Source organism: Bufo bufo, chromosome 9, assembly GCF_905171765.1.
Source record: "Bufo bufo chromosome 9, aBufBuf1.1, whole genome shotgun sequence".
Lineage (NCBI taxonomy): Eukaryota > Metazoa > Chordata > Amphibia > Anura > Bufonidae > Bufo > Bufo bufo.
Genome location: NC_053397.1, coordinates 152,491,510 through 152,517,571, shown reverse-complemented (window position 1 = coordinate 152,517,571; position 26,062 = coordinate 152,491,510). Strand labels below are relative to the sequence as shown.

At 43.6% G+C, this 26,062-nt stretch overlaps 1 protein-coding gene across 1 annotated transcript in view; it reads left to right on the top strand.

The window, feature by feature from the left end:
* FAM234B (family with sequence similarity 234 member B) overlaps positions 1–26,062 on the top strand; it is a 49,811-nt gene that overhangs the window by 10,839 nt on the left and 12,910 nt on the right. Inside the window, exons 2-7 of the mRNA XM_040407146.1 lie at positions 794–1,189; positions 4,166–4,261; positions 4,499–4,687; positions 15,202–15,332; positions 16,429–16,576; positions 20,034–20,175. Coding sequence (XP_040263080.1) covers positions 794–1,189; positions 4,166–4,261; positions 4,499–4,687; positions 15,202–15,332; positions 16,429–16,576; positions 20,034–20,175 — 1,102 coding nt within the window. The remainder of the gene's footprint in view (positions 1–793; positions 1,190–4,165; positions 4,262–4,498; positions 4,688–15,201; positions 15,333–16,428; positions 16,577–20,033; positions 20,176–26,062) is intronic.

Sequence of the window (26,062 nt, the reverse complement as noted above, 5' to 3'; positions counted from 1 at the left end):
ATAAGTCTAGATGATATGATTTGGCTGCTTCAGGCTCTGTATCGGTTTAGCATATTTACTATGAATGACACCCTGATGAGAGAACTAGTTTGGAAAAAGGGTGAAGCTAGAATTGGGAAATCTTGTATGCAGATTGATGAGAGGTGGCACTGGAGGCTTTATTTTGTCACCGTTCAATGTTCAGCACTTTTAAAGGAAAGCTTTGTAGTGCATTAAATATACTTAGGGAAGCTTGTTAACCTCAAGATGGCTCTTCAGATTTCATAGGTTTGACGGAAGCAGGAATTAAAAAGCAAAAGGAACATTTTACGCTCCCGTGTACCTCGTATTTATGTTGGGGCAAAAGAGAACCTTGGAGATCACATATCAATTGTATGAGGGAGACAGGTTCAAAACATTTTTGTCACTTTAAGAGGTGTCATCAGAAGACGTTTTTGTATATTAGATTAATGTGTATATGTGAGGAAGCAATATGGACAATCACAATACATTAGCAAGTGCCTTGTATTAACTTCCTCCACGTGATGAATGCCATTTGCTGAAGTGAGACAACCCCTTTTAATGGGCAGCTTCACAAATTGAATAAATATTGACATTCATGGCTATAATAATTCGTTTTTTAATTCTTTCTTTCTCCTCCTCGCCAGAGGGGCTGTTGGGAACAGGGTGATATGTAAGATTTTTTTTTTTTTTATTCAATGATATATGTCATATTTAATATACATAATAAAGGAGTAAAAAAAAAAAAATGCTTGTGATATAATCTTACTCTGAATTGCCTGCATCTTTTCAGGGAAGAAGTCTCATGACCCCAGGGAATATGACCCCCTTACTCAGGCAGATAGTGATGAGAGTGAAGATGACCTTGTTATTAACATCCAGCAAAATGGAGTTCAGAACGGAAAGGGCACTCGTGGGGCATCTCAGGATCATGACTCCGACGTTGAACGAAGGTCAAAGAGAGTCCAGCAACGTCCAGTAGATAATAAACAGGATGGGCTATATGCCACAGGAGCCCTGGAACCAGGACTAAAGCCACCATCCTCTTTGTTGTCCTATGTCCGGACAACAGTCTTTATTCTGACAGTTGTCGTCTCAATGGTAATGGTTCTTATTTGTGCGTTCCTCATCCCTTGTCCTATGAATGGTCAGCGCAACATGTGGACACTTCATGTGGGTTATGACACAGGTAAGCATTGTGAATCTGGTTGATGGGTTTTGTTCATCAGCTTATATTTAGGTTTACTATTCTCATCTATAAAGTTGAAGCTTTCTTCCAAGAGGACATGCTGTCCTGCAATTTCTATGTATTCTTGAGGTATCTACCGATTTTATATACAGTGAGGAACAGAAGTATTTGAACACCCTGCGATTTTGCAAGTTCTCCCACTTAGAAATCATGGAGGGGTCTGAAATTCACATTTTAGGTGCATTCCCACTCTGAGAGACAGAATAAAATAAAAAAAATCTGGAAATCACATGTATGTATGATTTTTAAAGAATGTACTTGTCTTGCACTGCTGAACATAAGTATTTGAACACCTGAGAAACAGCAAGAATTCTGGCTCTCAAAGACCTGTTACTGTGCCTTTAAAAAGTCCACCTCTACTCCACTCATTAATCTAACTTAGTAGTACCTGTCTGAGCTCTTTAAAGGCACCTGTCCACCCCACAGTCAGTCAGACGCCAACTACTACCATGGGCAAGACCAAAGAGCTGTCAAGACACCAGAAACAAAATTGTGGACCTCCACAAGGCTGGAAAGGGCTATGGGGCAATTGCCAAGCAGCTTGGTAAAAATTGATTAACTTTTGGAGCAATTGTTAGAAAATGGAAGCGGCTAAAGACTGTCAGTCTCCCTCGGACTGGGGCTCCATGCAAGATCTCACCTTGTGGGGTATCACTGATAAGAAAGGTGAGGAATCAGCCCAGACCTACAAGGGAGGAGCTGGTCAATGACATGAAGAGAGCTGGGACCACAGTTTCAAAGGTCACTGTCGGTAGAACACTACGCCGTCATGGTTTCAAATCATGCATTGCACGGAAAATTTCCCCTGCTCAAGTCATCACATGTCCAGGCCCGTCTGAAGTTTGCCAATGACCATCTGGATGATCCAGAGGAGGCATGGGAGAAAGTCATGTGGTCAGATGAGACCAAAGTAGAACTTTTTGGTCTAAACTTCACTCATCGTGTTTGGAGGAAAAAGAAGGATGAGTTGTATCCCAAGAACACCATCCCTACTGTGAAGCATGGGGGTGGTAACATCATGCTTTGGGGGTGCTTTTCTGCGAAGGGGACAGGACGACTGCACTGTATTAAGGAGAGGATGAATGGGGCCATTTATTGTGAGATTTTGAGCAACAACCTCCTTCCCTCAGTCAGAGCATTGAAGATGGGTCGTGGCTGGGTCTTCAAACATGACAACGACCCGAAGCACACAGCCAGGATAACCAAGGAGTGGCTCCGTAAGAAGCATATCAAGGTTCTGGAGTGGCCTAGCCAGTCTCCAGACCTAAATCCAATAGAACATCTTTGAAAGGAGCTGAAACTCTGTGTTGCTCAGCGACAGCCCCGAAACCTGACAGGTCTAGAGGAGATCTGTGTGGAGGAGTGGGCCAAAATCCCTGTTGCAGTGTGTGCAAACCTGGTCAAGAATTACAGGAACCGTTTGACCTCTGTAATTGCAAACAAAGGCTTCTGTACCAAATATTAACACTGATTTTCTCAGGTGATCAAATACTTATGTTCAGCAGTGCAAGACAAATAAATTCTTTACAATGTGAATTTCAGACCCCTCCATGATTTCTAAAATCGCAGGGTGTTCAAATACTGTATATTATATACAGCTCTGTCTGGGTCAGAAGGGAAAAGTGACAGGTCGCCTCTAAAATTACCTAAAAAACAAAATATATGTCCTGTGGTTGTCCCTTCTCTCATGTTGTGTGTGTTTTTTTTTTTTTTATAAAACAAGGAGGGCAGAGCTACATGTTTTTATTGTTTTATCCAATAAATCCAAAATCCCTTAGTGTTTCCTGCTCCTTGATTACTCCGGCGTCCTGAGAGGCTTGTCTGGCACACAAGAGCAGCGGCCTGGGATCCCTCCCGTATGGGTGCAATTCTGCCTTTATCTAGTGTCGTGCCTAGGATGCACACCACCATCTGGTAAGGTGCTACAACCCTTATCCTTCACTCTGCACATTGAGGTATTACACCAGGGAGTGCCCTCTATTTCTCTTTTACTTTTCACTATCCTGTGATAGGAATACATGTTTGTAATGGGTACAAAAATTAAGAGAAAAAAAACACCTTTCATGAGCAACCGGAGTCTTGCACCGCCCTCCTGTCTCCGCTGGGCTGGAAGAGGGATGCGTTACCTATGTGCGGTAACTGTGTAAAATAATGAGGATTTTATATAAGTTGTTATGCAGTGACAGAAGGAGCCCCATCTTCCGAACCACTTAGAAGCTGCGGTTGCTATTGACCACAGCATTTAGAGTGTTAAACTGTGTTGGAGTAGTAGCTCAGCTGTCATTCAACAGCCGAACACCCTCTGCAGCTAGCACAGGACACCGTCCTCGACTTCTGCTGTAATGATGTAGACAGCGGAATAAAGCCCCTTAGTGACCACAGTGAAAAGTCATATTAGTGGTCATTAAGGGGGCTGTCCACCTTCGTGTTGCTTTTCAGCCAGGCCCCCCACATCGCTGGACCTGTGGAGAGAAGCATACTAGGCTTACCTTCACACCAGCGGTAGTTCTGGGAGGCAAGCGGAGGATCAGCCGGACACAAACCGCAGCATGCAGCGATTTGTGTCCGGTGGGTCCTCCGCTTGCCAGACGAATGCGGACAGAGTGTCCACGGGACCCCATTATGCTTAATGTTGCCGTTGGACATTACATCTGGCAGCCTGCCGGAATTCACACCGCTGGTGTGAAACTAGCCTTACCTGCTCCCCGCCGCTGGGTTTCGGCTCGTTGCGTCTCTGGCTGCAGCTCCAGTTTCCACTGTTACATTTTTTGTTTGTCAGGGGTCACGTGGCCACAGCAGCGCAGGAGAAAAGTATGCTTCTCTTTGCAGGTCCATGACCAAAAGTCCCCCTAAAGGTGGACAACCCCTTAACATTTACTGTTGCTGTAGTTTACCTGTTAATGTTGTGTTTTCTAGAATTTTCTTCACCTCTGGAGCTGTTTGATGTCAATAAGGATGGTGTACCAGATATACTGCTGACATTCCTGTCTTCCAGAGCCACTGCTACACAGGGTAAGGGTTTGTCTCTTCTCTAAAGCAATATGCCTCGAGTGAACGGACAATTGTAATGTATGGATGCACCACATCTGCTTAGAGTGCAGGCAGCTGTTTGTAGGGGCTGATGGGGGAGGACCCCCAGTAGGGGACTCCTCACAGGATTTTTCTAGTTGGGACAACTACTTTAAATGTATTTGAATGTGTCATGTAATAGAAGTTACACTATGGCTCTTTTCGATCTATACTTTGCAGATGTCGTGAAGCAGACCCATTTTCTCTCCGTTCTCTCTGGTAATAGCGGGAGCGTCTTGTGGAGCCGGCACACCCAGGAGTATCTCCGGAGTATTCAGTGTGGCCGACTGCTTATAAAGCCTGAACTAAACGAAACGTGTCTCCTGACTGGAACGTACAAGCTGTTGAGCCTGATCTCTGCATCTACAGGTACCTTCTCCTGACCTTCTAGTCTCACAAGGCGATGGAAGTACTTCAGCTAACTGGAACCCAATAAAAATGAAGGCATGTTTTCACTGGTGCACTCAGCAGATGTGGCCACGTAACCCGGGCCTTGTGGTTATTTCCCTGCAGATCACGTGTACATTGTTTATAACCAGGGAGGAGGTGGTTCTTCTCTGTGAAGGAATCATTTTGTAAGCTGTAATGCGTTACAAACATTGATTGCATGTCACAGGAGGCTATAGTCGATGGCGGCTGCCATACTATTCTAGTGATCAGTGGTGGTCACAGTGATTGGGCCCCTGCTGATCAAGTGTTGATGGCATTTCCTAGCAATGTACTATACATGTGTATGCAATATGTGTATACCGAGACAACCCCTTTAAACTGTAAAATGTAGTTACAATGTGTTCATCAAATTTAGTATTTTTATAATCAATTATCAGTTGTTGCAGAAATTTCTGCGACTGAAAATCCATTCCATTCATCTGAATGGGGTTGCTTTGGCGGCGAGCACATGGATTCCTGCAAGTCTAAGAAATACCTGCAACAAAATCTGACGCGTGTGAAGGCGTCCCTATCCACGTTACGGCAAGGAGGCAAATTTACTAATGTGATCTAAAAGTTAAGGGTGTATTAGGCCCCTTTCAGACGAGCGAGTTCCACGCATTGGACTGCAGCGTGTGTCAGGGAGAGCACCTTCCTGAATTCAGGGCACTGCCGGGGTGACATAGCATTATATTGATTTATGATGCTGTGTAAACCTTGGAGGTGTGAAATTTTTTGTATAACACTGACAGCAGGATGTCAGTGTTATCCAATATATTCCAGAAATGTAAGGGTTACATAGCCTCATAAATCAGCATAATGCTATGCCACCCAGTCAGTGCAGGGAGGTCAGGGTGGGAGCTCTCCCTGACACACACTGCGAGTCCAATGCGTGGAACTCCCACGTCTGAAAGGGGCCTTAGACTGCCAGATTTTCCGGAAGATGATCACTAATGAGCGTTCCTGTGAATGCTCATTAACGATCATCTGGCAGTCTAATACTGCCACAAAATGCCAGATGAACGAGCATGTTGTTGGCGGCAGATTGTGCTGTGTAATAGGGATCTGCCACCGGCACACCGCTGCCCAGCAAGGGGATGAGCGATGGCATAGCGATTTCTCCTCCCCATGCCACGGAGGACATCGCTGCATATAATATATTCCCCATGTAATACTAATTCTGAAGCATCTATTCTTATGACCTAATGTTGTACCATTCCTTTATTATTCCTGCTAGCAGTTATGAATGAGCACACATCATATTTATTCCAAAATGTGACTTTTCTCACCTCTTGATGTAGTAGTAGTAGTACTAGTAGTAGTAGTAGTAGTACTAGTAGTAGTAGTAGTACTAGTAGTAGTAGTACTACTTTTGATCGGTGAGGTTCCAAATGCTGAGACCACCACTGACTGCTAGAACGAGACGAGAGAAGCGCTCGCATATCATGCTCTCCCTTCTCGCTGCAGGAGCGGAAGTGAGACAGACTCAGTAGAGAGTCATAGAGACTTTTCTGAAAACTCGGTGATCCTTTAAGACTAGTGTATGAAGCAGCGGTCTTTGTACAGATTATCTACATATGGTGCAGATTTGTATGCAGAAAATCTGCATGAAATCTGCACCAAAACCCCATAGAAAGCACATAAACCCGCACTCTTTATTGTGGTTTTGGTGCTGTTTTTGTGCATGTTTTTGGTGCACATTTTCTGTTTGTTAAAAACTCCATTGAAGTCTATGGGAAAATCACTCTGCATAACATGCAGAATCGCACAAACAATTGACATGCTGCGGATTTCATAATCCAAATGCCAGGTTCAATTTCCACATGTGTACATGAGGTTTGTCAAATGTCATTCACTTGGGAGGTACTGTATTCCGCTTTGTTTTTTCCACCCGAAAATCCACACAGAAAAAACTTGCGTAATCCGCATTGTGTGCATTTACCATGAATCTCCCCTGCTGAGTTGTATGCAATCTTGGGACTGCAGCTGTCACTCCATAAAACCGTTGGCAGCTCCACAAAAAGTCTGTGTGTAGGTCAAGCCTATGTGGATTGTAAGTGTAGCGCTGCCAACTCATTCATGAGATGCCTTCACACAAGGCAGATTGTGTGACTGAAAATCAACTCCATTCACCCAAATGGGGCTTCCAGAGATCCATGTTCTTGCCGCAGAAATTTTGCAATAAAATCTGCCACATTTGAAGGCGCCTTTACAGCTACAGTTCACACATTGCATACTGCTCAACATTTTTCTTTGGGCTGCAGCTGAACTAACATGACTTTTTTTTTTTTTTTAATCTCTGAGATTTCAAAAATTGCAAAAAATGGAAATCTCTTAAATTGCTTGTTACAGCTTTAATTACTCAGTAAAAAAAATCTTTGCAGACAGAAAACCTTGGCGTAGGCCTAGTCTTAGATACGCATCAGCAGTTCGTCATTATGTGCTGTCCGAAATAGAGATGCTGCAAATGTTCTTTCTGATAAGTCTGAATAGTAAAAAAATGTACAGTTGTTGGACTTGGAAGTCTGGATGTCACCTGTAAGGGTGTGTTCACACTGGTTTGCAGCATCCGTCACCCATAGGGCCTCATGTTTAAAAAAATAAATGTATAGGGGGCGTGGTCTGCGCGTTGATGGCGGCGGCCGCATAATCCATCAGCTCCGCTCGTATCTGCCCTAAGCGGGCAGTCTCGCATTGACTACTTTTTAATCTCCAGAGACCTACTGCATAAAACGGTTAAGACGGACATTGGGTTTGCTAAGTGGTCTGATCATGCTCCCATTTCCCTAGTAGTAGATTCGGGTCTCCCCAACCATTGACCTCCACAATGGAGATTAAATCCATATTTATTTAAATGTAACAAGAGAATAGAAGAATATCGCACCCACTTACAGGAATTTTTTTAGCCTCAATGACTCTCCAGAGATATCCTCGTCCACACTGTGGCTAACTCACAAGGCATACATGAGAGGAATATTTCTGCAATCTGCTGCACATCTCAAAAAACTTAGGGACCAACAGTTGAAGGAGGCTCTACTGAGGCTAGAAATGGCGGATAAGCGTTACAAAAATAATCCCTCCCAAACCCTCCTGAAAGAACTTCAGATTGCCCGACTTCATCTCAGATCTCTTCTCTTATATAAACATGAAAAAGTACTGTGCACACTGCGCTCCTCCTTCTATCATATGGGGGATCGTGCAGGTTCTTTGCTAGCGAATAGGCTTAAGAAAAGAGCCTTAAACTCTAGAATAGAGAAACTGCACTTTGATGGCTCCACAATTACGCACCCCCAAGAGATAACAAACGCACTAGCCTCATATTATGCCAGATTATACAATCTTAAAGATGACTCCTTAACTCCCTAACCTGATAAGAAAGGCATACTCTTTCTTAAATTCACTTAACCTTCCCGACCTCTCGAGTGCTCAACTAACATTACTCAATAGACCGATCTCTGCAGAAGAGATATCTACTGCCATCAAAGCCACTCCATCAGGCAAAGCACTGGGACCGGATGGTTCCATTGCCAATTACTATAAAACCTTTCAGGCCCAACTAACTCCTTACCTGTCCGCCCTTTATAATGGTTTCTTTACAACAGATTTGATCCCCCCAGAGATGCTCTTTGCTACTGTGATAACACTCCCAAAACCAGGCAAGCCCCCAAATACTCCCACTAATCTGCGCCCCATTTCCCTGCTTAATGCAGACTTAAAATTATATGCGAAAGTATTGGCCTCCCGTATCAACAAGTTTTTACCCTCCTTGGTGGACCCAGACCAAGTAGGATTTGTCCCCGGAAGATAATGCAGAGATGGCACCAGACGTATAATTAATCTTATACATCTGGCCAGGAAATCCAGGAACCCCACAATGTTCATCTCTCTTGATGCTGAAAAAGCTTTTGACAGGGTGCTTTGGGGGTTCCTGGATCAGGTACTCCAAAGATTTGGATTTGGCGGACACATACTCATGGCTATAATGGGATTGTATACCAGTCCGTCCGCTCAAGTATAAGCCTCAGGTTTTTTGTCAGTCCCCTTCCAAATTACTAATGGAACACGTCAAGGGTGCCCGCTGTCCCCATTGTTGTTCTCTTTAATTATGGAACCATTAGCAACTAAAGTTAGGTCCTGTTCTCAGAGTGAGGGAATAAAAGCTCACAAACCCTGAAAGCTCCCTAGCTGGTGTACTCCAAACCTTGGATCAATTCTCGCACTGCTCCTACTATAAGTTAAATGAAACTAAAACTAAAGTTCTTGACTTTCATATCCCTGATACCATTAAAGTGAAGTTGCAACGCTTATATCCCTTTTAGTGGGAAGAAAGGTCTCTCACATATTTGGGTGTGGAACTTGCTCGCAATATAGATGAAGTTATCTCTATTAACTTCAGTGCTTTAAGGGTGGAGCTGCAAAAGATTATGCTCAAATGTCACAGGTTCATTTATCTTGGGTGGCCCGTATTAATGCTGCTAAAATGCTATCCCTCCCAAAAGTTCTTTATTACTTTAGGTGTCTTCCCCTACACTTACCAAAAAAACTGATAACTCAGCTCCAGCGAGATCTCTTAAATTTCATATGGCATAACAAACGCCCCAGAATACAGAGGTCTGCTTTACCTCCCCCCATAAGATCTGGAGGTTTAGGTGTCCCCGATTTATACAAATATTACCTAGCTAATTTGGCGGGGCAAGCACTGGAATGGTGGTCTCCTAATGCTCCTCAGAAATGGATCCAGATAGAGGAATCATATGTCAGGACCAGATCTTTACCAGCCCTGCTAGCAGCCTTTAGTTTGAAAAGGTTTCACCATACTGTACCCTTACCCACCATGCAAGCCACCTTATTTATTTGGGCTCATCTCATTGAATCCATTAAACTCTTCAGGGTTCCTTGGGAAAAGACCCCCTTGGAAGCACTGGAATATCATATCCCAAATTTAAACCTATCAATGTGGACCTCAAGGGGAATCCATTCTTTAGGTTGTTTATACGTTGACTCATTTCTTGCAGATTTCTCTTTTCTATATGCCACATACCTCCTTCCAAATAACCAGTTTTACCAATTCCTGCAGTTGCGTCACCTGCTGGGCACCCTTACTCCGTACCACTTTTCTCATAGCAGTAACACCTGCCAGTTTTATTTTGGCAACCCTAAGGCTGTGCATCCCAAGCTATCTATTATATATGCCAAGAATTCACAGTAGTATCATCATTCTAAAATATAACTTTTAATGTTAACGTATAATAAGATCAATACACCCTTCATATATAATAGATAATAAATGATGAAAAAGAAAAGAAAATAATAACCTCGGGGCAGGTAAGATGTTAACTAGTGCAATGTTAGTAATCCAGTTGTAGATGTAAATAAACCTGCTAGGGGCAATAGCCCTAGTCCTAGCCCTATTGTAGTAGCCCTGCCTAATTACGGAATAGCCGCCCCGATAGGGGCGATCCCGTCTCTCGTACCTCCTGGTATCCCTAATAAACCCTGAAGCGGGAATAACTATCTAGTAGGGAACCCTGAGTGAAGGCCTGGGCTAGTCTACAACAAAGAAAATAATAAATGTATAGAAATACCAAAAATAGGTGACGACACCCAATTACCAAATGTGATATACAAAAATAATATGTCAAAACAGTCAATTGTCCCCGGGACGGTATTGGACAATTGACTGTTTTGACATATTATTTTTGTATATCACATTTGGTAATTGGGTGTCGTTGTCACCTATTTTTGGTATTTCTATACATTTATTATTTTCTTTGTTGTAGACTAGCCCAGGCCTTCACTCAGGGTTCCCTACTAGATAGTTATTCCCGCTTCAGGGTTTATTAGGGATACCAGGAGGTACGAGAGACGGGATCGCCCCTATCGGGGCGGCTATTCCGTAATTAGGCAGGGCTACTACAATAGGGCTAGGACTAGGGCTATTGCCCCTAGCAGGTTTATTTACATCTACTAACTGGATTACTAACATTGCACTAGTTAACATCTTACCTGCCCCGAGGTTATTATTTTCTTTTCTTTTTCATCATTTATTATCTATTATATATGAAGGGTGTATTGATCTTATTATACGTTAACATTAAAAGTTATATTTTAGAATGATGATACTACTGTGAATTCTTGTGTCCTTGATCACGTTCTACTATAGAATTCCCTGAACAGGATTATGTTCAATCTGTGAAAAATATTATATATGCCAGTATTTTACCATGCACTATTAAAACCAAACAACCTTTCATGCTGAGGTGGGAACAGGAGTTGAATGTAGAATTTTCTGTTAGTCAATGGAGAGCTGCAATGTATTGGTCCTTTAAAAGTTCCAAATGTATAAACCATGTAGAACAAGGCAGAAGAATTCAGTTAAGGTGGTACTTAACCCCTAACAGATTAGCACACATGGTCCCTAACTATTCACCTCTGTGTTAGAGAAGGTGTGGTAATGTTGGGTCCCCGTTACATATGTGGTGGTCATGTCCATCAGTCTGCACATTTTGGTCTGAAATTGAGGATATTATTAAATAGGTCTCGCATGTAATACTGCCCTTACACCTGCGCTTTCCATATTAGGAATAGATCTGGATAAGGTAGTACCTAGAGCAAGATGGGTAGTTGCGCACATTTTGAGAGCAGCTCGCAACGTTATCGCTCGACAATGGAAACTACAGTCAGGTCCATAAATATTGGGACATCGACACAATTGTAAAATTTTTGGCTCTATACACCACCACAATGGATTTTAAATGAAAATTAAGATGTGCTTTAACTGCAGACTGTCAGCTTTAATTTGAGGGTATTTACATCCAAATCAGATGAACGGTGTAGGAATTACAACAGTTTGCATATGTGCCTCCCACTTGTTAAGGAACCAAAAAAATTGGGACAATTGGCTTCTCAGCTGTTCCATGGCCAGGTGTGTGTTATTCCCTCATTATCCCAACTACAATGAGCAGATAAAAGGTCCAGAGTTAATTTCAAGTGTGCTATTTGCATTTGGAATCTGTTGCTGTCAACTCTCAAGATGAGATCCAAAGAGCTGTCACTATCAGTGAAGCAAGCCATCATTAGGCTGAAAAAACAAACCCATCAGATAGCAAAAACATTAGTCGTGGCCAAAACAACTGTTTGGAACATTCTTAAAAAGAAGGAACACATCGGTGAGCTCAGCACCAGCAAAAGACCGGAAGACCACGGAAAACAATTGTGGTGGATGACCGAAGAATTCTTTCCCTGGTGAAGAAAACACCCTTCACAACAGTTGGCCAGATCAAGAACCCTCTCCTGGAGGTAGGTGTATGTGTATCAAAGTCAGCAATCAAGAGAAGACTTTACCAGAGTAAATACAGAGGGTTCACCACAAGATGTAAACCATTGGTGAGCCTCAAAAACAGGAAGGCCAGATTAGAGTTTGCCAAATGACATCTAAAAAAAACCTTCAGTTCTGGAACAACATCCTATGGACAGATGAGACCAAGATCAACTTGTACCAGAGTGATGGGAAGAGAAGAGTATGGAGAAGGAAAGGAACTGCTCATGATCCTAAGCATACCACCTCATCAGTGAAGCATGGTGGTGGTAGTGTCATGGCGTGGGCATGTATGGCTGCCAATGGAACTGGTTCTCTTGTATTTATTGATGATGTGACTGCTGACAAAAGCAGCAGGATGAATTCTGAAGTGTTTCGGGCAATATTATCTGCTCATATTCAGCCAAATGCTTCAGAACTTATTGGACGGCGCTTCACAGTGCAGATGGACAATGACCCAAAGCATACTGCAAAAGCAACCAAAGAGTTTTTTAAGGGAAAGAAGTGGAATGTTATGCAATGGCCAAGTCAATCACCTGACCTGAATCCGATTGAGCATGCATTTCACTTGCCGAAGACAAAACTGAAGGGAAAATGCCCCAAGAACAAGCAGGAACTGAAGACAGTTGCAGTAGAGGCCTGGCAGAGCATCACCAGGGATGAAACCCAGCGTCTGGTGATGTCTATGTGTTCCAGACTTCAGGCTGTAATTGACTGCAAAGGATTTGCAAGCAAGTATTAACAAGTGAAAGTTTGATTTATGATTATTATTCTGTCCCATTACTTTTTAGTGGGAGGCACTAACAAACTGTTGTAATTCCTACACCGTTCACCTGATTTGGATGTAAATACCCTCAAATTAAAGCTGACAGTCTGCAGTTAAAGCACATCTTGTTTGTTTCATTTCAAATCCATTGTGGTGGTGTATAGAGCCAAAAATGTTAGAATTGTGTTGATGTCCCAATATTTATGGACCTGACTATACATCACATGCCATCACTAGCTGAGGTGATTCAATCAGTTAACCAACATATACATTTCGAGTTAACTTTCGCTCCCACTGCTAATGCCCGATCGCGTGCCCTTAATCAGTGGGCCTTATGGCTCTCTAGCAAATTTGCATCTCCTTTACCTGCATGCATATGGTAATCTACTTCTACTTTAAGGTACTTCACTCAACCTGCAATTCTTCTTATAATCACTGTGTTCACATATATGTTGGGTCCTCTTTCTGCCCTGAGTGGGCATATACTTTGTATGACATTTATTGTATTGGATGTGTTACTGGACACCCCTACCCTGTTTGATATTGTTATTCAAACGAGATACTGTAATCTGCTCAATACGAAAAAATTTATTGAACAATAAAAAAATTAATGTATGCAGTGTGGTGTACATTTCATAGCAGGATGCTCCTGGATTAAATAATGTCCTCACAGCACTATTCTGTGGGTAAGTGGAGGTTCTATGGATACATTTAAAGGGGTGGTGCCATCTCAGACAATGGGGGCATATCTCTAGGATTGCGCATGCACGGCCACTCTCCGTCCATTGATTTCTATGGGGCCGCTGAAAATAGCCGAGCACTAACTCGGCTTGGGAGCAGTGGCCACACAAGCGCATTGCACTACTATTCAGTTCTATGGGGATTCCAAAAATAGCAGAGTGCACTGCTTGACTATTTTCAGCGGGCCAATAGGTGCTTGGTGGTGGCCGGACCCAGCACAGCTGCCCACCTCTTTGCCGGCCTCCGTGTTAGGTTTCATTTGAGGTATAGTTCCGGGCAGGGCCGTCTTTAATATTGATTGGACCCTGGGCAAAAATTTACTTGGGCCCCCTGGATCCCGCCTTCCCACACCTTAGCAGGCAATCACGCCCTCCACCACAACACACACACACAAAAAATCCACACATCTGGTAGAGTACAGTGAATTACTGTAAATACTTCCAGTTCTGAAGACTCCAGCGGCTCAGGGTCAGTGCTCTGGGCAGCTGGGCTCAGGCTGGAAGTGGGCACCGCTCTGCAGGAAGGAGACCGGGGCTCGGCTCACCCTAGTGTTCCAGTGCACCCCAGCACCCCACAGTATGCAGTATAGCACCCTATAGTATACAGCAACCCACAGTATGCAGTATAGCACCCTATAGTATACAGCACCACACAGTATGCAGTTTAGCACCCCACACTATACAGTACCCCACAGTATATAGTAGAGCAGTATAGCCCCCCACAGTATACAGGCCCCCACAGTATACAGCCCCCCCCCACACAGTATACAGGCCCCCCACACAGTATACAGGCCCCCCACACAGTATACAGCCCACCACACAGTATACAGTCCCACACAGTATACAGCCCCCCACAGTATACAGCCCACCACACAGTATACAGTCCCACACAGTATACAGTCCCACACAGTATACAGCCCCCCACAGTATACAGCACCCCACTATACAGTAGTTTACAGTATATTAACATAACAGCTCCTGTCACCTTTTTCTGATGTAATGTTCACACAAAAAAGCTCCACAGTTAACTTCTGCAACACTCCACAGGACCTGTGATGACCTCATAGCCATGTGACCAGTAATTGCTAGGTTACTGGTCACATGGTGATGATGTCATTAAGGTCCTAAATCACAACTTTAACACAGTACGATCATAATGCCTGGAATCCTGGTAGAGCTGACAGCCTGACACCTGGGGCAGTGGCTAGCAGGGCTCAAGAGGCAGCTGCCTTGGGCCCCCCAGGAGCAACTGGGCCCGGGGCAGCTGCCCCTTTTGCCCCTTGGTAAAGACGGCCCTGGTTCCGGGTCTCAAAGGTGGGATGCCACCTATCAATCTGGGTATATGCTTGCAATATGTCCCCATTGTCTGAGATGGGAATACCCTTTAACATACATGCCAGGTGTACATGTTAAACACCTAGAAAAACACTCTGCATTTTCCAGTCTTCAGTTTTTATGTCGAAGCACTAGGTGAATGTTTTCAATCCTAAGACCTTCATCAGACCCTCATATGGGACAGCTCATAGCGGTATGCAGTATGACACATAGATGACGTCACCTCCGTCCTCTGCATGAGCAGAAATGACTTCTGCAGAGAAATAATGCTTTCTTTTTGGTGTCTGTTCTCAAGGGGAATCTTTATGGACCATGAGCCTAAACCATGTGTCAAGCGGAACAGTAGCGGCTCCTGCTGTAATTCTGCCAGATCTGGATGATGACTTTGCAAATGACGTGCTGGTTCTTACCATTGGGGAAAGTCAGGTAAGTGCATGAACTAGGGGGCATTTGTGCTTCAGTCATTTCCAAAACGGACTTCTAAAAGTGTATCTACATTTTTCGCCCAACTTCTTCAGTGCACAGAAGTGAAATTAAGTAATTTTGGAACACATTGTTACTATGGGGGAGATTTATCAGGACTGGTACTTTCTACTGCCGGAGGATGCAACTAATTTATGACGGGGAGCACGGCTTGTCATAAATTAGGTGCATCCTCCCGCAGTCTGTGCACCTAAACAGAAATCTATGACACCTCAGAGTCGCTGTAGACTTCTGGCCTCATTTGTACCAGAGAACTGGCGTAAGTGAAGATAGTTTGCAACGTTTTAATGCCACTTTTCAGTAAAAGGGAGATGATAAATCTCTCTCTGTGTTTCTATAGTTAAGGCCTCATGCACATGACCGTTGTTGTGTTCCGTTCCGCAAAATGGGGTTCCGTTGTTCCATGTGTCTTCCTTGATTTTTGGAGGATCACCAGACATGAAGGAAAGTAAAAAAGAAATCTAAGTCAAGTTTGCCATGCAAATGATAGAAAAAAAAACGGACGGGCGGACGCAGATGACAATCTTGTGTGCCTCCGCGTTTTTTCACAGTCCCATTGACTTGAATGGGTCCGCGAACCGTTTTCCGTGAAAAAAATAGGACAGGTTATATTTTTTTGACGGACTGGAACCACGGATCACGGACGCGGATGACAAACGGTGCATTAGCCGAGTTTTGAACGGACCCTTGTGCATGAGGCCTAAGTCTCCATCTTCTCAGTTGGCCCAGTTGGATTAACAAGCAAACCTCTTGAGGAAGTAGTTAGTAGGTGAGGGTGTGCTGGGATCTCTAGTTCCATTTGCTTAGAGCAGATCTACAGCAATTGTGACAAACTACCAGAAGTACCATTATTGTAATGATTGTTTCACATGTTTTCACTAAATTGTGCTGAATTTCCAGCATTTCTCTCAGCTTCATAAAAATTGCACTGAACAACCACAATGTATCAGGACAGCGTAACTTTATTGTAGATGGTCTCAATACATGAATGCAGGCCTAGCCTGAGACGTCGTCTGATATGACTCTGTTTCTTACGCAGCCAGATCTCGGGTTCCTTTTGGTGTCAGGCCGCACTGGGAAACCTATGGGTGAAATAGTAAAGTACAGCATCATGGGAGAAGGAAAACTTTTAGGACCACAGGCCTACTACACAAGCCAGGGGGCCATTTATATTCTTTTTGGCTTTGGTAAGCTTCTTCCTCTTTTTATGTGAATAGAATCTGCTAGTGAATCACATCTTATAAAGTTACATAATTATGACATTTAAAGAAAAGGTTTTAATGTTGTTTTAGTACAAGTTAAAGGGGTTCTCTGGGAATGATTTAAAATGGCAACCTGTCCTAGACTGTGAGTAGGACCGATTGCCTTCACTTGCAAGTGGTAGAGGGGTGAGGGGACCTTACTATACACGACACTCTAGCATTTGTATATACTACATATTTGTGCGTGTTTCTGTTAGGCTGCTCAGCCATGATGGCATATCGTAGGCAGGATCACACCATTACCACCTATTGTAGAGCAGAACAGCAAGGCCCCCCTAGGTGAAGGCGACCAGTCCTACTTATATTCTAGGACAGACTGCTTTAAATCTGACCAGATGTGAACCTGTGTTTTACAACTGTGTGCAGACCCTTTTCAAGTCTTAAGGCCACATTGGAGTATTATAGTACTTTTTTTTTTCCAACTTGCCATCCAAGAGCCATAACCTTTCACTTTTACATTCACATAGCTGTATGAGGGCTTATTTTTTGTAAGACACGTTGTATTTTTTTAATGGCACCATTTAATTTACCATACCATGTATTAAAAAAAAAAATAGGGGGGGGGGGGGGAGTTTGTGGGGTGAAACAGAAAAAAGGCAATTCTGTTATTGTTTTGGGTTTTGTTTTTATGGTGTTCACTGTGTGTTAAGTGACATCTGCCAGTGACTATAATTACAGCAATACTAAATTTATATATATTTTTTTATTAAAACATAATACTACTTTTAAAAAATCACCATATTCTGATATATATACAGTCCTGATCAAAAGTTTAAGACCACTTGAAAAATGGCAAAAAATCATATTTAGCATGGCTGGATCTTAACAAGGTTCCAAGTAGAGCTTCAACATGCAACAAGAAGAAATGAGAGTGAGACAAAACATTTTTTGAGCATTCAATTTAATGAAAACAACGAATAAACTGAAACAGGCTGTTTTACAGCTGATCAAAATTTTAGGACCACATGCCTTTAAAAAGCCAAATCTGTGCAAAGATGTGGATTCATTGTCATTTTCTGTCAGGAAGTCACACGTTGTGATGGCAAAGGCAAAAAAACTCTCCCTTTTTTAACGTGGTCGGGTTGTTGAACTGCATAAGCAGGGTCTCTCACAGCGCGCCATCGCTGCCGAGGTGGGACGCAGTAAGACAGTCATTTGGAATTTCTTAAATGATCCTGAGGGTTATGGAACAAAATAATCAAGTGGAAGACCCAAAAAAATTTCACCAGCACTGAGCCGTAGGATCCAATTGGCTGTCCGTCAAGACACTGGACGATCCTTGACCCAAATTAAGGCCCTTACTGGTGCTGACTGCAGAACCATAACCATAAGACGGCATCTGAGACTAAAGGGCTTCAAAAACAAAAAAAACGTCTTCAAAGACCTCGTCTACTTGAACGCCACAGAACTGCTCGTTTGGAATTTGCAAGAGAGCACCAAACATGGGACATTTAAAGGTGGAAAAAAAGTTTTATTCTCTGATGAGAATTTTTTTTACCTTGATGGTCCTGATGGTTTCCAACGTTATTGGCATGACAAGCCGATCCCACCTGAGATGTTTTCTACGCGCCACAGTGGAGGGGGCGCCATAATGGTCTGGGGTGCTTTTTCCTTCAGTGGAACAATGGAGCTTCAGGAAGTGCAGGGGCGTCAAACGGCCGCTGGCTATGTCCAGATGTTGCAGAGAGCATTCCTCATGACTGAGGGCCCTCGTCTGTGTGGTAACGACTGGGTTTTTCAACAGGACAACGCTACAGTACACAATGCCCGCAGGACAAGGGACTTCTTCCAGGAGAATAACATCACTCTTTTGGCCCATCCTGCGTGTTCCCCTGATCTAAATCCAATTGAGAACCTTTGGGGATGGATGGCAAGGGAAGTTTACAAAAATGGACAACAGTTCCAGGCAGTAGATGGCCTTTGTGCGGCCGTCTTCACCACTTGGAGAAATGTTCCCACTCACCTCATGGAAACGCTTGCATCAAGCATGCCGAAACGAATTTTTGAAGTGATAAACAATAACGGCGGAGCTACTCATTACTGAGTTCATGTTTGGAAGTTGGATTTCTGTTCTGGGGGGGTTTAGGGTTTTTTGGGAGGTGTCGTCCTAAACTTTTGATCAGCTGAAAAACAGCCTGTTTCAGTTTATTCGTTGTTTTCATTAAATTGAATGCTCAAAAAATGTTTTGTCTCACTCCCATTTCTTCTTGTTGCATGTTGAAGCTCTACTTGGAACCTTGTTAAGATCCAGCCATGCTAAATATGATTTTTTGCCATTTTTCAAGTGGTCTTAAACTTTTGATTAGGACTGTGTGTGTGTGTATGTGTGTGTGTGTGTGTGTGTGTGTATATATATATTTTTGCTGAGGTTTTTTTTGTAGGGGAAGTTGTAGTTCTTATTGATACAATGTTAGGACTTTTTGATCAGTTGTTTTCCAAATTTTTTTTTTTTAGAGGCCAAAATGACCAAAAAAAAGTCCATTTGGCCACTTTTTTTTTTTTTTTTGTCACTGTATGGGATGAAACACTTTTTGGATGCAGCAATAACAATTTTGTGTATTTTTTTTTATTGTTTACTTTTATTTTCAAAACTGGGATAGGAAGTGATTTGAATTTTTAATTTTAATTTAAATTTTTTATTTTTTAGGGTTTCTTTTTTTTTTTGTTGTCTCCTTAGTAGACTTGAACATGCAGGTAATCATTCAGTGGCTTATACCATAGACTACAAGGCTATACTATTAAAGTCTATGGGATATTTGGATTTTTTCAGGCCTCCTGCTAAGGCCTGCCATGTGAAAGGCTTCACAAGACCCCAGGTTGCCATAGCAACAAATTGGCACCCCCATGATTTAATTGTGGCGGTGGCTATCAGAGGTCAGAGGGAGCACCATCCCTCTGACTAACCACTCAGATGCCATGGTCGCAGCATGGGGAGTCAAACAATGGGGATTGGAGTTATCACCGATCCCGGGCACTGAGGCCGGTTGTCAGCTGTATTACACAGTCGGTCCCCTCCACATGTGGAGGCTGCTCCATACATCCCTTATGCACCGCTGATAAATACTGATGTGTAACTGTCGGGAAGGGGTTAAGGAACCATAGTGAAATTGTGACAAACATACAGCACAATTAGAGCCCTAATGGCATTGTGACTGTCACTCCTTGTGCGGAGCCACATGCTGCCCTAGGGCCACGTTTATGTATGCTTAAAGGGAGTCTTTTTCACTTACATCTGACATTTAAAACTACCAGCCATGAATGCACTGTAGTACACTTACACGTCATTGCCAACAGAGCGTTATATCCGCACCCTCTGACTGCATCGCCCGGAAAACCAAGTGATGTCCTGAAGGCCATTAATAACAGTTGATTCTCTTCTCAGGGAACATCCAGGCTGTTGCATTGAGGGATATATATGCCCAGGCTAAAAGTGGAGGCAATTTTCCAAGCATCCTTCAGAGAATTGATCCAGATTGGGAGAAGAGGAGATCTGTCAATCACTCGAAACTGATCAATGTGTACAGGTATCTACTGAAAACAATTATTACTGAAAAGTGCTACATTGTAACAGATACGTTAAAGGGGTTTCCTAACAGAGAACACTCATAAGGCCTCTTGCACGCGGTTGCTTGCGGTCCCCCATGCACGGGCGCCCTTCGTGCGGCTTCCGCAATGGATCCAGGCCCATTTAACTTGAATGGAATAAAAATAGAACAAGTTGTATTTTTTTGCTGTGCGGAGGCACGGCACCACAGCTTCGGATTGGTGAGGGGATGCGGGGAACACATGGCCGGTGCCCGCATATTGCGGACCTGCTGTTTGAGGGCCCCAATACGGGCCACAGCCAGCAACAGCCGTGTGCATGAGGCCTAAGTGTGTGATTGCTGGGGCCACAAAAACAGAGGTCCATGAGTCCCCTTGTGAATGTAGCAGTAATGGGCCTGCAGGACTGAAACCAAGCATTATCTTCATCAGTCTCATAGAAGTAAACGCATGGACCCCCAACGATCAGCTCTTATCTCCTATCCTGTGAATAGGGCGTGAGTGTCCTTTGTGGGAAAACCCCCTCAACTGGAAGGTTGCTTCTTTTTCCAGACTTATATGAAGAAAACTTTCACAGGGAAAAACCATCCTAACCTGATGTAATTTCCACAGCTGAGTTTGTTACAATGTGTCAGTTTATGCAGTTGTCACACAGCAAGAGCACAGGCCTGGACAGGAGAGTGGTAGCCTTTACCTGCACTGATTCAAATACTTGAGTAGATAGAGGTTCAAATAATTTTCAGTACTGCGGCCATTCTATTGTATGTTCTGAACGAGTATACATGGAATAATATTGCAGGATGGTATGGGACACTAGTTTTAAAGGGGTTATCCACAAAAAGTATTCTTCACCTATCCACAAGATGAATAATAAATGTTGGATCTTTGGGACTTTAGGCGGTGGATGAACATGCACTACTGTTCCATTCAGTGACTTAGGGACCCTCCGTTTTGGGGACTGCTATGGGCTGCAGCGGTCACACTTCCAGCGATCTGACATTTATCTCCTATCGGGCAAGATGTAGGTTAAAGTGTAAAAATTGTTGAAAAAGCCTGGTATAGATTTGCAGAGTAAGCATCGGCGAGCAGCGTTGTGCTATGCACAGCTCCTGCCTGTACCCGCTTGCTCCGCTCTGCTAAAGCCTGGTATAGATGTGCTATGCAAGGCTTTAGAGGGCCGGTCACCGGCAGGAGCAGTAATGTGCTATGCACAGCTCCTGCTTGCTGCGCTCTGCTAAAGCTTGGTATAGATGTGCTTTGCTAGGCTTTAGAGGGCCGGTCACCGGCAGGAGCAGTAATGTGCTATGCACAGCTCCTGCTTGCTGCGCTCTGCTAAAGCTTGGTATAGATGTGCTTTGCTAGGCTTTAGAGGGCCGGTCACCGGCAGGAGCAGTAATGTGCTATGCACAGCTCCTGCTTGCTGCGCTCTGCTAAAGCTTGGTATAGATGTGCTTTGCTAGGCTTTAGAGGGCCGGTCACCGGCAGGAGCAGTAATGTGCTATGCACAGCTCCTGCTTGCTCCGCTCTACTAAAGCCAGGTATAGATGTGCTTTGATAGGCTTTAGAGGGCCGGTCACCGGCAGGAACAGTAATGTTCTAGGCACAGCTCCTGCTCGCTCGGCTCTGCTAAAGCCTGGTATAGGTATGCTATGCAAGGCTTTAGAGGAGCGGGCACCAGCATGCAGAGATGTGCTATGCACAGATCCTGCATGTACCTGCTTGCTCTGCTATACTAAATCCTGGTATAGATGAGCTTTGCTAGGCTTTAGAGGGCCGGTCTCCAGCAGGAGCAGCAATGTGCTATGCAGAGGTCCTGCCTGCACACGCTTGCTCCGCTCTGCTAAAGCCTGGGTCTAGCAGAGATGTGTGCTATTGCAGGTACATCACTGACAGTGGAATCCATACACCTGTATACTGCTGACAGTGTACAGATTCCAAAGAGACACTTGAAGTTGAGGTCTCTATTTCGCATGTAAAATGTGAAAAAAAGAAAGTTACAAAAATTAATTTTGTTTAGAATAGTTTTTAACCACTTAAGGACCACAGGTTTATACCCCCCTAAAGACCAGGCCCTTTTTTACAAATCGGCACTACACTACTTTCACCGTTTATTGCTCGGTCATGCAACTTACCACCCAAATTAATTTTACCTCCTTTTCTTCTCACTAATAGAGCTTTCATTTGGTGGTATTTCATTGCTGCTGACATTTTTACTTTTTTTGTTATTAATCGAAATTTAACGATTTTTTTTGCAAAAAAATGACATTTTTCACTTTCAGTTGTAAAATTTTGCAAAAAAAACGAGATCCATATAGAAATTTTTCTCTAAATTTATTGTTCTACATGTCTTTGATAAAAAAAAAATGTTTGGGTAAAAAAAAAATGGTTTGGGTAAAAGTTATGGCGTTTACAAACTATGGTACAAAAATGTGAATTTCCGCTTTTTGAAGCAGCTCTGACTTTCTGAGCACCTGTCATGTTTCCTGAGGTTCTACAATGGCCAGACAGTACAAACACCCCACAAATGACCCCATTTCGGAAAGTACACACCCTAAGGTATTCGCTGATGGGCATAGTGAGTTCATAGAACTTTTTATTTTTTGTCACAAGTTAGCGGAAAATGATGATTTTTTTTTTTTTTTTTTTTCTTACAAAGTCTCATATTCCACTAACTTGTGACAAAAAATAAAAACTTCTATGAACTCACTATGCCCATCACGAAATACCTTGGGGTCTCTTCTTTCCAAAATGGGGTCACTTGTGGGGTAGTTATACTGCCCTGGCATTCTAGGGGCCCAAATGTGTGGTAAGGAGTTTGAAATCAAATTCTGTAAAAAATGACCAGTGAAATCCGAAAGGTGCTCTTTGGAATGTGGGCCCCTTTGCCCACCTAGGCTGCAAAAAAGTGTCACACATCTGGTATCTACGTACTCAGGAGAAGTTGAGGAATGTGTTTTGGGGTGTCATTTTACATATACCCATGCTGGGTGAGATAAATATCTTGGTCAAATGCCAACTTTGTATAAAAAAATGGGAAAAGTTGTCTTTTGCCAAGATATTTCTCTCACCCAGCATGGGTATATGTAAAATGACACCCCAAAACACATTCCCCACCTTCTCCTGAGTACGGCAATACCAGATGTGTGACACTTTTTTGCAGCCTAGGTGGGCAAAGGGGCCCATATTCCAAAGAGCACCTTTCGGATTTCACAGGTCATTTTTTACAGAATTTGATTTCAAACTCCTTACCACACATTTGGGCCCCTAGAATGCCAGGGCAGTATAACTACCCCACAAGTGACCCCATTTTGGAAAGAAGAGACCCCAAGGTATTTGCTGATGGGCATAGTGAGTTCATGGAAGCTTTTATTTTTTGTCACAAGTTAGTGGAATATGAGACTTTGTATGAAAAAAAAAAAAAAAAAAAAAAATCAGCATTTTCCACTAACTTGTGACAAAAAATAAAAAATTCTAGGAACTTGCCATGCCCCTCACGGAATACCTTGGGGTGTCTTCTTTCCAAAATGGGGTCACTTGTGGGGTAGTTATACTGCCCTGGCATTTTCCAGGGGCCCTAATGTGTGGTAAGTAGGTAAATGACCTGTGAAATCCTAAAGGTGCTCTTTGGAATATGGGCCCCTTTGCCCACCTAGGCTGCAAAAAAGTGTCACACATGTGGTATCGCCGTATTCAGGAGAAGTTGGGGAATGTGTTTTGGGGTGTCATTTTACATATACCCTTGCTGGGTGAGAGAAATATCTTGGCAAAAGACAACTTTTCCCATTTTTTTATACAAAGTTGGCATTTGACCAAGATATTTCTCTCACCCAGCATGGGTATATGTAAAATGACACCCCAAAACACATTCCCCAACTTCTCCTGAGTACGGCGATACCAGATGTGTGACACTTTATTGCAGCCTAGATGCGCAAAGGTGCCCAAATTCCTTTTAGGAGGGCATTTTTAGACATTTGGATACCAGACTTCTTCTCACGCTTTGGGGCCCCTAGAATGCCAGGGCAGTATAAATACCCCACATGTGACCCCATTTTGGAAAGAAGACACCCCAAGGTATTCAATGAGGGGCATGGCGAGTTCATAGAATTTTTTTTTTTTTGGCACAAGTTAGCGGAAATTGATATTTTTAATTTTTTTCTCACAAAGTCTCCCGTTCCGCTAACTTGGGACAAAAATTTCAATCTTTCATGGACTCAATATGCCCCTCACGGAATACCTGGGGGTGTCTTCTTTCCGAAATGGGGTCACATGTGGGGTATTTATACTGCCCTGGCATTCTAGGGGCCCTAAAGCGTGAGAAGAAGTCTGGAATATAAATGTCTAAAAATTTTTACGCATTTGGTTTCCGTGAGGGGTATGGTGAGTTCATGTGAGATTTTATTTTTTGACACAAGTTAGTGGAATATGAGACTTTGTAAGAAAAAATAAATAATAATTCCGCTAACTTGGGCCAAAAAAATGTCTGAATGGAGCCTTACAGAGGGGTGATCAATGACAGGGGGGGTGATCAATGACAGGGGGGGTGATCAATGACAGGGGGGTGATCAGGGAGTCTATATGGGGTGATAACCACAGTCATTGATCATGCCCCTGTAAGGCTTCATTCAGACGTCCGGATGCGTTTTGCGGATCCGATCCATCTATCAGTGGATCCGTAAAAATCATGCGGACGTCTGAATGGATCTTTACAGGGGGGTAATCAATGACAGGGGGGTAATCAATGACAGGGGGGTGATCAGGGAGTCTATATGGGGTGATCACCACAGTCATTGATCACGCCCCTGTAAGGCTTCATTCAGACGTCCGGATGCGTTTTGCGGATCCGATCCATCTATCAGTGGATCCGTAAAAATCATGCGGACATCTGAATGGAGCTTTACAGGGGGGTAATCAATGACAGGGGGGTGATCACCACAGTCATTGATCATGCCCCTGTAAGGCTTCATTCAGACGTCCGGATGCGTTTTGCGGATCCGATCCATCTATCAGTGCATCCGTAAAAATCATGCGGACATCTGAATGGAGCTTTACAGGGGGGTAATCAATGACAGGAGGGTGATCAGGGAGTCTATATGGGGTGATCACCACAGTCATTGATCACGCCCCTGTAAGGCTTCATTCAGACGTCCGGATGCGTTTTGCGGATCCGATCCATCTATCAGTGGATCCGTAAAAATCATGCGGACATCTGAATGGAGCTTTACAGGGGGGTAATCAATGACAGGGGGGTGATCACCACAGTCATTGATCATGCCCCTGTAAGGCTTCATTCAGACGTCCGGATGCGTTTTGCGGATCCGATCCATCTATCAGTGCATCCGTAAAAATCATGCGGACATCTGAATGGAGCTTTACAGGGGGGTAATCAATGACAGGGGGGTGATCAGGGAGTCTATATGGGGTGATAACCACAGTCATTGATCACGCCCCTGTAAGGCTTCATTCAGACGTCCGGATGCGTTTTGCGGATCCGATCCATCTATCAGTGCATTCGTAAAAATCATGCGGACATCTGAATGGAGCTTTACAGGGGGGTAATCAATGACAGGGGGGTGATCACCACAGTCATTGATCATGCCCCTGTAAGGCTTCATTCAGACGTCCGGATGCGTTTTGCGGATCCGATCCATCTATCAGTGCATCCGTAAAAATCATACGGACATCTGAATGGAGCTTTACAGGGGGGTGATCAATGACAGGGGGGTGATCACCACAGTCATTGATCATGCCCCTGTAAGGCTTCATTCAGACGTCCGGATGCGTTTTGCGGATCCGATCCATCTATCAGTGCATCCGTAAAAATCATGCGGACATCTGAATGGAGCTTTACAGGGGGGTAATCAATGACAG